At 37.0% G+C, this 16588-nt stretch overlaps 3 protein-coding genes across 3 annotated transcripts; all 3 read right to left on the bottom strand.

Annotated features, from left to right (window-relative positions):
• Nucleotides 1-1084: 1084 nt before the first annotated feature.
• Nucleotides 1085-2011, bottom strand: LOC115412812 (olfactory receptor-like protein DTMT). The gene has a single exon (XM_030125473.1). The coding sequence runs from the start codon at nucleotides 2009-2011 to the stop codon at nucleotides 1085-1087; it is 927 nt and encodes a 308-aa protein (XP_029981333.1).
• A 4922-nt stretch (nucleotides 2012-6933) lies between these two features.
• Nucleotides 6934-7860, bottom strand: LOC115412566 (olfactory receptor 6N2-like). Its single transcript, XM_030125140.1, has one exon. It carries the CDS (start codon nucleotides 7858-7860, stop codon nucleotides 6934-6936), a length of 927 nt encoding a protein of 308 aa, XP_029981000.1.
• Nucleotides 7861-13889: 6029 nt separating this feature from the next.
• LOC115412763 (olfactory receptor 6N2-like) lies at nucleotides 13890-14831 on the bottom strand. Its single transcript, XM_030125411.1, has one exon. The coding sequence runs from the start codon at nucleotides 14814-14816 to the stop codon at nucleotides 13890-13892; it is 927 nt and encodes a 308-aa protein (XP_029981271.1). The 5' UTR covers nucleotides 14817-14831.
• Nucleotides 14832-16588: the final 1757 nt, after the last annotated feature.

Here is a 16588-nt window from a genome sequence, read left to right as displayed (position 1 = left end):
AAAAAACTATTTCAGTGACGTTAATTATGTTGTACAAAATAATTGTCAACTTAATGAAGCTATTCCATTAAAATATTTGCAGATATCAAAGTATTACAATGTAAAATGGCATTCTGTCAATACATTTTGCTTTATGTAAACTAAGCTTGCTGTGCGGCACCACTTTTTTTGTTTATAAAACTTTTTTTTTTAATAATTTGGAACATTTTTGGGCAGTGGCCCATAAAAAAATCCAAACTTGATAGTTAAGACACACCCTAGGGGAAATACATGTCATACAGGGGTTGGACAAAATAATGGAAACACCTTCACCTCAAGATGATAATGCCCCAATCCATACAGCTAGAATTGTTAAAGAATGGCATGAGGAACATTCTAATGAAGTTGAGCATCTCGTATGGCCGGCACAGTCCCCAGACCTCAACATTATTGAGCATTTATGGTCAGTTTTAGAGATTCAAGTAAGACGTCGATTTCCACTGCCATCGTCTCTAAAAGAGTTGGAGGGTATTCTAACTGAAGAATGGCTTAAAATTCCTTTGGAAACAATTCACAAGTTGTATGAATCAATACCTCAGAGAATTGAGGCTGTAATTGCCGCAAAAGGCGGACCTACACCATATTAAATTATATTTTGTTGATTTTTTATGGTGTTTCCATTATTTTGTCCAACCCCTGTATATTGGTCACAGAAGCAGGAAATAAACTGTAAGCTTGAAATATGCATCAGGTGCAAATAAAACAGCAGATGAAGATGCTCAGAGTGAAGCATGTAGGTTAAACCCATGCTCACTAGAAAAGCTACCAACCTCTGCCAAAATCTGTGTTTCCAGTATGTGCATGAATATTACTTACTGCAGAATACTAATACATACAAATATACATGAAGGCAATGAAGTATCTGATAAAGATTCAGTGGATTTTATGACAAAACCTCATTACATCACCTGGATGATTTATTGAAACATCTAGAGAAAAGCTGCCTAAAAGAATAAACAGGTCTAAAAATGTACCTGTTGCATCCACATTAAATACCTTTGATTTATCAATGTGCAAAACAAATGATATATTATTCATTCTACCGTCACATGATTTTAGTTGAACAGAATAACCTCTTAAGGTGTTTATGAATTTCTTTCATTTTTAGTCCATATATAATTGGATTAAACAAAGGATGATACAAAACTATTTGCCAAGTCATTATTAAACGTGCAGTTTTTGGAAGGTCAGATTCCATCCGAGCTATAACAACATCATATGAACTTAAAATCACAATGCCAATTAAAACTAGTAGGTGGGGTAAACAAGTCTGAGCGGATTTTTTTCTGACCTCTGCAGAACTTCGATAGGATATTAAAAGTATGTTTGAGTACGTAAAAAGAATGAAAATCACTGGACAGAGTACAAAATTAGTCAGAGCAACTACACCTAATATAGAGAGAGCTTGTGAACTCTCACAGTGAAGTTTGTAAACTGAATTGTTACAAAAAAGTCCTTTGAAAGTCAAGTCACAAAGTTTCATATCAGCAATAAGGATTACTAACACAGTCATGTGACAAGCAGGTAGAAGCCAGGCTAAAACCAAGGCCACACTGATGGTTGTTTTTGTCATTATTGTTGTATAATGCAGAGGTTTACATATAGACACGTACCTGTCATAAGCCATGGCTGCCAACAGTAAGAACTCTGTGCCGCCTAATGTGTAAAACATAAAAAACTGAAAGAGACAAGCTGAATAAGATATGACCGGTTTCTCAGATAAAAGGTCAATCAGTAGCTTTGGGTGGATTGCGGTGCTGAAAATTACAGAGTTAGTTAACAAAGCAGCAATAAAAATGTACATGGGCTCATGGAGGTTTTTGTGAATGCAGATGAGACATACAATAGTAGAATTGCTGCAGATTATTAGTACATATGCTGTAAATATGATCACAAAATAGACATATCTGTATACGTGCACATTATCAAATGCATCTATAGTTATATATGTTGTATTCAATTCACTAGCCATTGATTATGTAAAAAAAATACATTAGTACAATAGCAGTAGTAGTCCAAACTGTTCTGCAGTGCCCTATTCATTTACACATACCTGAACTCTAAGTGCATTCACCTCCAATATCTGAAGAGGGAAGTGTGTGTAAAGTTTTTATTAGACGACATCGTCCTCCATGGATCTCATTAAACATCAACACAGGTATGAGAGGAACGTCATTGAACTCTGGAGGCCTGGAACCATCTTATATTTTGAAAGGGACGTGGACTATGTGTGTGTGTGTGTGTGTGTGTGTGTGTGTGTGTGTGTGTGTGCGTGTGTGTGTGTGTGCGCGTGTGTGTGTGTGATTTTGATGGCTGAAGGTCATAGCGTGGCCATTTCTAACATTATCACCTATTTTATGTAGTGTGAGAACATGACTGAGTGAGCAGATTCACAAATGTGTCCTAGTCTACAAAAGAACATTCTGTATAATCAGGCGAAGAAAACACACAACGAGGCTCTGAAAGCTTCAACAGTGGCCTGCAGTTGCTGGTAACAAGGCCTCTGTACACAAGTAAGCGTCTTTTTTTTTTTTTTTTTTTTTTTTTACTTCCTTTTAAATATGTGGTTACTGATTAACCATTCATTCATGATTTATCAGTCCCTCCAGAAAAACATGGGCAAAAATAGGGCAAGGCAAGTTAAGCTATTATACCTTTTATGTTATTTGTATATTTGGATATGTAGTTGGTATTAATTTATTGTTGTCCTCAATGGACTGAAAACTAGCTATCGTTAGAGTGGCTGCTGATTATGCAGAACATTTGCGCATAATTATGTGAGAGCAATAACTTGTTTTAATAAACAATTTGGCATAAACACCACCTCCATAGTGGCCACCATTGTTGTTTCACAGGCTATGTGAAGTCCAAGCTCGGAATTGGGAGTACATCGATCTAGGACGAGTTCGGGGGTGGGAAGTCACAGGTTTGACTGCCATTCCAGTGCATTTTCACCGGTAGAAGGTTGGAAAAACACGAGTTACGGGTTGCCTGGAGCTCAGCACAGCCCTCCTCCTTTATCTGGGATTAGGGCCAGGAAAAGGACCCAAAAGAGACACTCAGAGTTTGATTTTTCTCTTAAAAAAACCTGTACAGACAATTCGTTTAAAGTGGATTGCAGCGACACCTTTGGCTGGAATTGGTGACGTTTTTAAGGGACAAAGACTCACCTTCCCATGAGCACTACCACCTACTGTCATAAATGCATAACTGTGGCCAAGATATGCATTTGTTTTGAAGCTGATGAATGTAGAGCAGATCCTCTTCACAACTCTGAATTTCTTTTTTCAAGACAAAAACTTGCAGGGTGCAAAGTGACGTTAGAAACGAGACAAGCAAACTTCCTAAAGTCCATTTGTAGCGTAGTTTAGTAACTGGAGTGAATATGAAAATGAAACCTAACTTTGGAGTCCAACTCCTGCTTCTATGTCTCTTTTTCTTGTACTTGGATATGCTGATACCTTTTCTGCAGATGTTGCATTCACAAGCACGTACCGCGGCCTGTGCCCGAGTACAAGTGGGTGTTACCGGGCCGAAACAGTAGGTGGTGGTGTGGAAGGAATTCTGTCACTATCCAACAAATGTGGAAGTCAGAAGAAGACAAACCCTTATATCATCAACTGAGCGACTGTTCTGTCCCTTTATCTACAATGGCAGCAGGATTTGTCTATCTGTTAGCCTGTTGGAAGCAAAGTGAAGAAGAGTGACCTTTGTTGTCCATGATATATCACAGAGTGGTTCGGTCAGCAAGGTGAGCCCGTGCCGCACAAATCCGAGGCTTTTTCAGGAGACAACATGAGTGCCGTCTATGGTCTCGTGGTGATTAGGTCATGTCTGTTCTTGGGCATGGATCGCTTTCACACTGCAACGTACCGTACTGGAGTCCACGCAGTCTGTACCCAGGACTACCTTCTCAACTGGACTCGGGTACGGTACTCAAGCACGGAATGTTTGCATTCATATTGATAAAATTAAGTGGACTGTGGGGTCAAACAGACTCGGGTACACTGTGTGAAAACGCCCTGTGAGACTGACCACCTGTGAATGTGGTGAAACGAGGGAGGGGCTCAAGGCAGCACCCGTGGCTCATTGAGGACAGTAACTGCAGATTGATACGTGCTTTCACGTCACAAATTACATCACTACCCGTGTCAAGTTACGATGAAATATTTTTAACTTTATGTGGAAAAATGCAGGGATTATGAAATCATGCAAGCCCTGCATATTTGGCATATTTTTTGGAAATCTCCTACTATTGCAGTGAATACACACCCTTTTTGAAAAAATGCAGATCCGCGCATAATGTGCACCATTTGCTCAATTATGAATTGAATTATACGATTGCAGAATCGCGTTTTTCTGGAGGGACTGATTTATATATACTGTTAAATGCAAATGACCATCAGTCTACTCTTTTTTTCTTTGACTTTCTGTCTGTGTGTTTGCCACTGTATGTTTCACTGCTAGAGAAAACACTAAAATGAGTAAATATCATCAAGCTACAACACGGTGGTTTAAATTGATTTAATTTGTATTTCGTTGATCCTGTGAAATAATACCAGTCAGTAATGGCATTTTACATGAAAATCACAAAAGACAACTCCCGCAACAAAAACATGACATTGAAACAAAACAGACAACCTTAACTTCCTCATGGATTACCATTTTGGTTTTCATTATGTTCATTGACAGTTTATTTATATCAAACCAATGTTTTAGTTTAATTAATTCAGCTGAGATGTCTGTCATGAAAAGCTGTAGATCCTTACCAGAGCTTACTATTGTTCTGTCATCAGGGAAAAGTATGAATTTTAATTTAGTAGAGATGTAACATAGATCATTTCTATAAAGTAGGAACAATTTTGGCCCCAAAATAGATCCTTGGGGCACACCACAAGTGATGTGCCTCCAAACTGATGTACAATCCTCCAGCTGAACAAACTGCTGTCTTTCAGACAAATATGACTTAACTCAATTTAGTGGAACTCCACAAATATCATTCTTTAGCAGTATTTGATGGTTCATGGTATCAAATGCTTTTTTTAGGCCAATGAAGATTCCCAATGCATGCAATTTTTTATCTATATTGTCTTGCATTTTCTCGATTACCTCTGTTAGAGCCATAGCTGTCGACATGTTTTTTCTAAATCCATATTATGCTTCATTAATTAGATTAAGCTTCTCTATAAACTGATCAAGACATGCTGAAAAGATTTTTTTGAAGATCTTGGAAAACTGAGGCAAAATAGATGAAATGTCGTGACTATCTCCATTCTTGAATATTGGTGTAACCTTTGCAATTTTCATTAAATCTGGGAATCTTCCTCTTTGGAAGGATAAAGTACGTATGTGTGATAATGATTTTGCAATTTCATTAATTACTTTTTAAATTATTATGTCAGTTTCATTCCAGTCAGTTGACTTTTTGGTCATACATTGATTTACGGTGTCTTTTATTTATTTTTCATTTGTCAGTGTCAGGAATAATGATTTTTTGTTGTCAAAAACATTACTTAACACACCCCATTTGCCATTGTCTGAATCTGTGACTTCAAACAACAACTAACAACGTAGTCATTAGATAACATTAGCCTGCCCAGGGACTACAGGTGGAAATTAGCACTAGTGCTGGAACCTGGCAAACTACATCTCTCCTTTTTAAGGTTAATGTATGTTTGTGCATTGTCCCTGTCTAAATAAATAAATAAAATGAAATGAAAATAAAATGAAATGAAAATGAAATCTGTTTACAATATTTCCCATATTTTCTTCTTTTTTCCCCCATTTTCTATAAGGTAATCTGGGAGAGGTTTTTTTTGTCCAGTATCCTTTCTAATAACTCTATTTAATATCCTCCAGACCTTTCATGTTGTTTTTATTTTTTTTTCAAGTAAATTCTAAAATTTGTTCTTATACTTTTTAAATTTAGATTCTTCCTCTAGAGTTCTTTTCCTTATGCATTTTTTGTATAGAGCAGTTTTCTTTTTGCACGCATTAATCAGACCTTTGTCATCCATGGGCTCTTTAGGTTTGTAAATTTTAATGGGGCAGCGTAAATCATAGAGAGCTTTAAATATTTGTAGGAACTTACTATATGCATTGTGTACATTAACCTGTCCAAGAACAGTTCTTGGACAGATTGTTGTTTGTCTTGATAAGCTTTGTTTTAAGGCATGCATTGAGGTTTTACTCCTGAGTCTGTGTTTTGTGATGTTTTACTGAGTCACTAGTATTTTTCTCTCTCAGTTTTTGTACAGTGAACATAGATAAGTGATCACTAATATCACTTACTTGGATCCCACTTGTGATAATATTCTGTATTTTGCTTTATGTCAACTAAGTTTGCCGTGCGGAACCACTTAAACAAATAGTACTGCTATAAAATTTTGTAAAACATGTTTTTTCATCATTTGGAACATTTCTATCACCATAAAAAAAATCCAAACTTGATTTTTAAGACACACCCTAGGGGAAATACATGTATTTTGTGACTGGTCACAGAAACAGAAAATGAACTGTAAGTTTGAAATATGCATCAGTTGAAAATAACAGCAGATGAAGATGCTCAGAGTGAAGTCTGTCGGTTAAACCCACAGTCACTGGAAAAGCAACCAACCTCTGCCAAAATCTGTGTTTCCAATATGTGCATGAATATGGCTACTTACTGCAGAATACTAATACATACAAATATACATGAAGGCAGTGAAGTATCTGATAAAGATTCAGTGGATTTTATGACAAAACCTCATTACATCACCTGGATGATTTATTGAAACATCTAGAGAAAAGCTGCCTAAAAGAATAAACAGGTCTAAAAATGTACCTTTTACATCTACATTAAATACCTTTGATGGCACAATGTGCAAAACAAATGATATATTATTCATTCTACCTTCACATGATTTTAGTTGAACAGAATAACCTCTTAAGGTGTTTATGGATTTCTTTCATTTTTAGTCCATATATAATTGGATTAAACAAAGGATGATACAAAACTATTTGCAAAGTCATTATTAAACGTGCAGTTTTTGGAAGGTCAGATTCCATCCGAGCTATAACAACGTCATATGAACTTAAAATGACGATGCCAATTAAAACTAGTAGGTGGGGTAAACAAGTCTGAGCGGCTTTTTTTCTGACCTCTGCAGAACTTCGATAGGATATTAAAAGTATTTTTGAGTACGTAAAAAGAATGAAAATCACTGGACAGAGTATAAGATTGGTCAGAGTAACTACACCTAATATAGAGAGAGCTTGTGAACTCTCACAGTGAAGTTTATAAACTGAATTGTTACAAAAAAGTCCTTTGAAAGTCAAATCACAAAGTTTCATATCAGCATTAAGGATTACTAACACAGTCATGTGACAAGCAGGTAGAAGCCAGGCTAAAACCAAGGCCACACTGATGGTTGTTTTTGTCATTATTGTTGTATAATGCAGAGGTTTACATATAGACACATACCTGTCATAAGCCATGGCTGCCAACAGTAAGAACTCTGTGGTGCCTAATGTGTAAAACATAAAAAACTGAAAGAGACAAGCTGAATAAGATATGACCTGTTTCTCAGATAATAGGTCAGTCAGTAGCTTTGGGTGGATTGCGGTGCTGAAAATTACAGAGTTAGTTAACAAAGCAGCAATAAAAATGTACATGGGCTCATGGAGGTTTTTGTGAATGCAGATAAGACATACAATAGTAGAATTGCTGCAGATTATTAGTACATATGCTGTAAATATGATCACAAAATAGACATATCTGTATACGTGCACATTATCAAATGCATCTATAGTTATATATGTTGTATTCAATTCACTATCCATTGATTATGTAAAAAAAATACATTAGTACAATAGCAGTAGTAGTCCAAACTGTTCTGCAGTGCCCTATTCATTTACACATGCCTGAACTCTAAGTGCATTCACCTCTAATATCCGAAGAGGGAAGTGTGTGTAAAGTTTTTATTAGACGATATTGTCCTCCATGGATCTCATTAAACATCAACACAAGTATGAGAGGAACGTCATTGAACTCTGGAGGCCTGGAACCGGAACCATCTTATATTTTGAAAGGGAAGCGGACTCTTTGTGTGTGTGTGTGTGTGTGTGTGTGTGTGTGTGTGTGCATGTGTGTGTGTGATTTTGATGGCTGAAGGTCATAGCGTGGCCATTTCTAACATTATCACCTATTTTATGTAGTGTGAGAACATGACTGAGTGAGCAGATTCACAAATGTACCCTAGTCTACAAAAGAACATTCTGTATAATCAGGCGAAGAAAACACACAACGAGGCCCTGAAAGCTTCAACAGTGGCCTGCAGTTGCTGGTAACAAAGCCTCTGTACACAAGTAAGCTTCTTTTTTTTTTTTTTTTTTTTTTTTTTTTTAACTTCCTTTTAAATATGTGGTTACTGATTAACCATTAATTCATGATTTGTCAGTCCCTCCAGAAAAACATGGGCAAAAATATTTGATTATGCGAGCAAAAATCCTTGATTATGCAATGGAATATGCAGGGTTTTTATATAATTTTATGTGGCGAAAAAACACACCAGGTTGCGAAAATATGCGGGCACTGGAAAAAAACGTGTTTCGATGAAAAAAACGATTCTTCTTTCACCCTGTTCTAACCAGGCTACTACTAAGTGAAAAATGTCTAATTACATCCTATGATAAGCAAACATGCAAGAAGTAAGCATACACCACATCACATCATGTCTCTAAATAACTTTATGACTAATGTTTTGTTTAGACCCACATTACATAAATCGTTTTTTCCCTGTAGTATTAAATGTTAGAAAATCAAATTTAATCAGAAGTCTTTTATGTGGGCTGGAATTGCTAGTTCTATGTCTAATGCTGCCTTTCAGGCAGGTTTTCGAGCCTGTAAGTCATGACTTCGAACCACGACTCACGACTTTGTAATGTTCCAAGCAAGTCACACCAAACTGCCTGAGTACAAGGAATTGTGGTAGCTAAATGTAAACAAACAAGCATGGTGGACCGTGTGGAGCTTATGTTCATTTACAGTAATTTCTTTCACCAGAAGTGCTTGCTCCTTGCTTATTTGAGGGAAATAGAAGAGTAGAAGTGGTGTATAAGGCAAGTTAAGCTATTATACCTTCTATGTTATTTGTATATTTGGATACGTATTTGGTATTAATTTATTGTTGTCCTCAATGGACTGAAAACTAGCTATCGTTAGAGTGGCTACTGATTATGCAGAACATTTGCGAATAAATAATGTGAGAGCAATAACTTGTTTTAATAAACAATTTGGCATAAACACCACCTCCATGGTGGCCACCATTGTTGTTTCACAGGCTACGTGAAGTCCAAGCTCGGAATTGGGAGTACATCGATCTAGTACGAGTTCGGGGGTGGGAAGTCACAGGTTTGACTGCCCTTCCAGTGCATTTTCACCGGTAGAAGGTTGGAAAAACACGAGTTACGGGTTGCCTGGAGCTCAGCACAGCGCTCCTCCTTTATCTGGGATTAGGGCCAGGAAAAGGACCCAAAAGAGACACTCAGAGTTTGATTTTTCTCTTAAAAAAACCTGTACAGAGAATTCGTTTAAAGTGGATTGCAGCGACACCTTTGGCTGGAATTGGTGACGTTTTTAAGGGACAAAGACTCACCTTCCCATGAGCACTATCACCTACTGTCATAAATGCATAACTGTGGCCAAGATATGCATTTGTTTTGAAGCTGATGAATGTAGAGCAGATCCTCTTCACAACTCTGAATTTCTTTTTTCAAGACAAAAACTTGCAGGGTGCAAAGTGACGTTAGAAACGAGACAAGCAAACTTCATAAAGTCCGTTTGTAGCGTAGTTTAGTAACTGGAGTGAATATGAAAATGAAACCTAGCTTTGGAGTCCAACTCCTGCTTCTATGTCTCTTTTTCTTGTACTTGGATATGCTGATACCTTTTCTGCTAGATGTTGCATTCACAAGCACGTACCGCGGCCTGTGCCCGAGTACAAGTGGGTGTTACCGGGCCAAAACAGTAGGTGGTGGTGTGGAAGGAATTCTGTCACTATCCAACAAATGTGGAAGTCAGAAGAAGACAAACCCTTATATCATCAACTGAGCGACTGTTCTGTCCCTTTATCTACAATGGCAGCAGGATTTGTCTATCTGTTAGCCTGTTGGAAGCAAAGTGAAGAAGAGTGACCTTTGTTGTCCATGATATATCACAGAGTGGTTCGGTCAGCAAGGTGAGCCCGTGCCGCACAAATCCGAGGCTTTTTCAGGAGACAACATGAGTGCCGTCTATGGTCTCGTGGTGATTAGGTCATGTCTGTTCTTGGGCATGGATCGCTTTCACACTGCAACGTACCGTACTGGAGTCCACGCAGTCTGTACCCAGGACTACCTTCTCAACTGGACTCGGGTACGGTACTCAAGCACGGAATGTTTGCATTCATATTGATAAAATTAAGTGGACTATGGGGTCAAACGGACTCGGGTACACTTTGTGAAAACGCCGTGTGAGACTGACCACCTGCGAATGTGGTAAAGTAAGTAAGTAAAGTAAATTTTATTTATAGAGCACTTTTCACAGACAGAGTCACAAAGTGCTTTATCAATTCAAATCAGAATCAAATTAAGTTTACAGAGACCCAACAGAATCCTTCAGGAGCAAACACTTGTGATTGGTGACAGTGGCGAGGAAAAACTTCCCTTTAACGGGCAGAAACCTCGAGCAGACCCAGACTCCTGAAGGATGGCTGTCTGCCTTGACCAATTGGGGTTAAAGAGAGAGAGAGAGAGTAAAGGAGGAGAAAAGAGAGAGCGATAGAGATATAGAGAGACTGGGGGGGATGACACATGGAGTACGTTATGATGAATACATAGAGTGTAATCAGTTTGTGGTGGTCCTGGGTCAGGTGGGAGACTAAAAAGCCTTTTTGAACAGGAGGGTTTTGAGGTGTTTCTTAAAGCTCTCTACAGAGTCCATGGACCGTAGGTGTAGAGGCAGGTCATTCATCCAGGTGGTGAAACGAGGGAGGGGCTCAAGGCAGCACCCGTGGCTCATTGAGGACAGTAACTGCAGATTGATACGTGCTTTCACGTCACAAATTACATCACTACCCGTGTCAAGTTACAATGGAATATTTTTAACTTTATGTGGAAAAATGCAGGGATTATGAAATCATGCAAGCCCTGCATATTTGGCGTATTTTTTTGAAATCTGCTACTATTGCAGTGAATATGCACCCTTTTTGAAAAAATGCAGATCCCCGTATAATGTGCACCATTTGCTCAATTATGAATTGAATTATACGATTGCAGAATCGCGTTTTTCTGGAAGGGCTGATTTATATATACTGTTAAATGCAAATGACCATCAGTCTATTTTTTTTTTTCTTTGACTTTCTGTCTGTGTGTTTGCCACTGTATGTTTCACTGCTAGAGAAAACACTAAAATGAGTAAATATCATTAAGCTACAACACGGTGGTTTAAATTGATTTAATTTGTATTTCGTTGATCCTGTGAAATAATACCAGTCAGTAATGGCATTTTACATGAAAATCACAAAAGACAACTCCCGCAACAAAAACATGACATTGAAACAAAACAGACAACCTTAACTTCCTCATGGATTACCATTTTGGTTTTCATTATGTTCATTGACAGTTTATTTATATCAAACCATTGTTTTAGTTTAATTAATTCAGCTGAGATGTCTGTCATGAGAAGCTGTAGATCCTTACCAGAGCTTACTATTGTTCTATCTTCAGGGAAAAGTATGAATTTTAATTTAGTAGAGGTGTAATATAGATCATTTCTATAAAGCAGGAACAATTTTGGCCCCAAAATAGATCCTTGGGGCACACCACAAGTGATGTGCCTCCAAACTGATGTACAATCCTCCAGCTGAACAAACTGCTGTCTTTCAGACAAATATGACTTAACTCAGTTTAGTGGAACTCCACAAATATCATTCTTTAGCAGTATTTGATGGTTCATGGTATCAAATGCTTTTTTTAGGCCAATGAAGATTCCCAATACATGCAATTTTTTATCTATATTGTCTTGCATTTTCTCGATTACCTCTGTTAGAGCCATAGCTGTCGACATGTTTTTTCTAAATCCATATTATGCTTCATTAATTAGATTAAGCTTCTCTATAAACTGATCAAGACATGCTGAGAGATTTTTTTGAAGATCTTGGAAAACTGAGGCAAAATAGATGAAATGTCGTGACTATCTCCATTCTTGAATATTGGTGTAACCTTTGCAATTTTCATTAAATCTGGGAATCTTCCTCTTTGGAAGGATAAAGTACGTATGTGTGATAATGATTTTGCAATTTCATTAATTACTTTTTAAATTATTATGTCAGTTTCATTCCAGTCAGTTGACTTTTTGGTCATACATTGATTTACAATGTCTTTTATTTATTTTTCATTTGTCAGTGTCAGGAATAATGATTTTTTGTTGTCAAAAACATTACTTAACACACCCCATTTGCCATTGTCTGAATCTGTGACTTCATTTGCCATTTCCAGCCCAATATTAACAACGTAGTCATTAGATAACATCAGCCTGCCCAGGGACTACAGGTGGAAATTAGCACTAGTGCTGGAACCTGGCAAACTACATCTCTCCTTTTTAAGGTTAATGTATGTTTGTGCATTGTCCCTGTCTAAATAAATAAATAAAATGAAATGAAAATAAAATGAAATGAAATGAAATCTGTTTACAATATTTCCCATATTTTCTTCTTTTTTCCCCCATTTTCTATAAGGTAATCTGGGAGAGGTTTTTTTGTCCAGTATCCTTTCTAATAACTCTATTTAATATCCTCCAGACCTTTCATGTTGTTTTTATTTTTTTTCAAGTAAATTCTAAAATTTGTTCTTATACTTTTTAAATTTAGATTCTTCCTCTAGAGTTCTTTTCCTTATACATTTTTTGTATAGAGCAGTTTTCTTTTTGCACGCATTAATCAGACCTTTGTCATCCATGGGCTCTTTAGGTTTGTAAATTTTAATGGGGCAGTGTAAATCATAGAGAGCTTTAAATATTTGTAGGAACTTACTATATGCATTGTGTACATTAACCTGTCCAAGAACAGTTCTTGGACAGATTGTTGTTTGTCTTGATAAGCTTTGTTGTAAGGCATGCATTGAGGTTTCACTCCTGAGTCTGTGTTTTGTGATGTTTTACTGAGTCACTAGTATTTTTCTCTCTCAGTTTTTGTACAGTGAACATAGATAAGTGATCACTAATATCACTTACTTGGATCCCACTTGTGATAATATTCTGTATTTTCCTTTATGTCAACTAAGTTTGCCGTGCGGAACCACTTAAACTAATAGTACTGCTATAAAATTTTGTAAAACGTTTTTTCATCATTTGGAACATTTCTATCATCATAAAAAAAATCCAAACTTGATTTTTAAGACACACCCTAGGGGAAATACATGTATTTTGTGACTGGTCACAGAAACAGAAAATGAACTGTAAGTTTGAAATATGCATCAGTTGAAAATAACAGCAGATGAAGATGCTCAGAGTGAAGTCTGTAGGTTAAACCCACACTCACTGGAAAAGCAACCGACCTCTGCCAAAATCTGTGTTTCCAATATGTGCATGAATATGGCTACTTACTGCAGAATACTAATACATACAAATATACATGAAGGCAGTGAAGTATCTGATAAAGATTCAGTGGATTTTATGACAAAACCTCATTACATCACCTGGATGATTTATTGAAACATCTAGAGAAAAGCTGCCTAAAAGAATAAACAGGTCTAAAAATGTACCTTTTACATCTACATTAAATACCTTTGATGGGACAATGTGCAAAACAAATGATATATTATTCATTCTACCTTCACATGATTTTAGTTGAACAGAATAACCTCTTAAGGTGTTTATGGATTTCTTTCATTTTTAGTCCATATATAATTGGATTAAACAAAGGATGATACAAAACTATTTGCAAAGTCATTATTAAACGTGCAGTTTTTGAAAGGTCAGATTCCATCCGAGCTATAACAATGTCATATGAACTTAAAATGACAATGCCAATTAAAACTATTAGGTGGGGTAAACAAGTCTGAGCAGCTTTTTTTCTGACCTCTGCAGAACTTCGATAGGATATTAAAAGTATTTTTGAGTACGTAAAAAGAATGAAAATCACTGGACAGAGTATAAGATTGGTCAGAGTAACTACACCTAATATAGAGAGAGCTCGTGAACTCTCACAGTGAAGTTTATAAACTGAATTGTTACAAAAAAGTCCTTTGAAAGTCAAATCACAAAGTTTCATATCAGCATTAAGGATTACCGCAACAGTAATATGACAAGCAGGTAGAAGCCAGGCTAAAACCAAGGCCACACTGATGGTTGTTTTTGTCATTATTGTTGTATAATGCAGAGGTTTACATATAGACACATACCTGTCATAAGCCATGGCTGCCAACAGTAAGAACTCTGTGCTGCCTAATGTGTAAAACATAAAAAACTGAAAGAGACAAGCTGAATAAGATATGACCGGTTTCTCAGATAAAAGGTCAATCAGTAGCTTTGGGTGGATGGGGGTGCTGAAAATTACAGAGTTAGTTAACAAAGCAGCAATAAAAATGTACATGGGCTCATGGAGGTTTTTGTGAATGCAGATAAGACATACAATAGTAGAATTACTGCAGATTATTAGTGCATATGCTGTAAATATGATCACAAAATAGACATATCTGTATACGTGCACATTATCAAATGCATCTATAGTTATATATGTTGTATTCAATTCACTATCCATTGATTATGTAAAAAAAAATACATTAGTACAATAGCAGTAGTAGTCCAAACTGTTCTGCAGTGCCCTATTCATTTACACATGCCTGAACTCACCTCCAATATCTGAAGAGGGAAGTGTGTGTAAAGTTTTTATTAGACGACATCATCCTCCATGGATCTCATTAAACATCAACACAAGTATGAGAGGAACGTCATTGAACTCTGGAGGCCTGGAACAATTTTATATTTTGAAAGGGAAGCAGACTCTTTTTGTGTGTGTATGTGTGTGTTTGTGTGTGCATGTGTGCGTTTGTGCGCGTGTGAGCATGCATGAGTGCGTGTGTGTTAGTGTGTGTGTGTGTCTCCGACATACCACAAAATCTGAAAAGTGCTGACTGCTGCAGTTTGGCATCATTTTGTATTTTTGGTCAAGGAAGAGACTAGCAAAAATGGTAGGTTTATAGGACCAATATTTTGGGAGACATTAGTAATTTTGAAATACGAATAGCCTTACACTCACATTGAATGCTTTGGCGGTGACTGCTGGACAAATGCGGTATGGCATGTGTGGGTGTTTTACTAGATTGTGAGCTTAGCTTTTAGCCACACATAAGGTCTGTTACCAAAACTGGTTTTTATCATTTAAAAAATATTGCCAGAGTACGACCATTTCTCTCTCAAGCCAGTGCAGAGACTTTGATACATGCTTTTGTCACAAGTCGAATTGATTATTGTAACGCTCTCCTTTCTGGTCTTCCCAAGAAGACCACTGCACCGCTGCAGCTGCTCCATAACTCTGCAGCCCGACTGCTGACGAGGACCAGAAAGAGAGAGCATATAACACCAGTGCTCAGGTCTCTGCACTGGCTCCCCGTGAGCTTCAGGATCAATTTTAAAGTGCTTTTATTGGTTTTTAAAACTCTTAACGGTCTTAGCCATATTTATTTATCTGATTTGCTTTTAACATATGAGCCCTCTTGGACCCTCAGGTCCTCAGGTAGTAATCTCTTAACTGTTCCTAGAGTCCACACTAAGACTCATGGTGAGGTCTCATTCAGCTTTTATGGCCCCAAACTATGGAACAGCCTACCTGAGGACCTGAGGTCCGCTGCGAATGTTCATATTTTTAAAAGTAAACTTAAAACTTGTCTTTTTAGGCTAGCTTTTAATTAAACTCTTACTGTAAATTTTACTTTGTTGCTTGTATTTTTATTTGCAACCGCGGGACAGTGGGGGTTTTGTTGTGAAGCACTTTGTGCTACATGTAAAATGTATGAAAAGTGCTATAGAAATAAAGTTTGATTGATTGATTGATTGATGTGCAAATACACAATATATCGGTGCTGGGGGACCGGGATGCTGCCCCTCAGGGTCGGGATGTGGATTTTAAAAATACCCCCCATTTCACATCCCACCATCAGTATTGACAATGATGAAGTCCAGGATATCATCAGTATCAGTTGTAATTTATTATATCAGCTAAATATGTAAAATAATAAATATCATAATTCAAATAGTTGTCAATGAAATACATCAACTATCATAAGTAAAATAAAAAACATTATGATTTACTAATTTATTTTTATGTCAGTACTTACAAAAGTCAGCTGTTCTCAGCATTCTAACTGATCCATGCTGACCGGGGGAAGCAGAGTGGTAAGAAGAGAGGTGGGGGGCTCACTGTTTTTGTCAACCCTTGGGGGTCTGAGCCTATTTTGGCCATTTTTGAGTACTTTTGATTTTGCTTTTATATACTATATAAAGAAATGTTCACTATACCCATTTTTGGTATCT

The sequence above is a fragment of the Sphaeramia orbicularis genome, chromosome 21, assembly GCF_902148855.1.
Source record: "Sphaeramia orbicularis chromosome 21, fSphaOr1.1, whole genome shotgun sequence".
In the NCBI taxonomy this organism is placed as follows: domain Eukaryota; kingdom Metazoa; phylum Chordata; class Actinopteri; order Kurtiformes; family Apogonidae; genus Sphaeramia; species Sphaeramia orbicularis.
The sequence above is the reverse complement of the archived record's forward strand: the minus strand, read 5'-3'. Positions and strand labels throughout refer to the sequence as shown.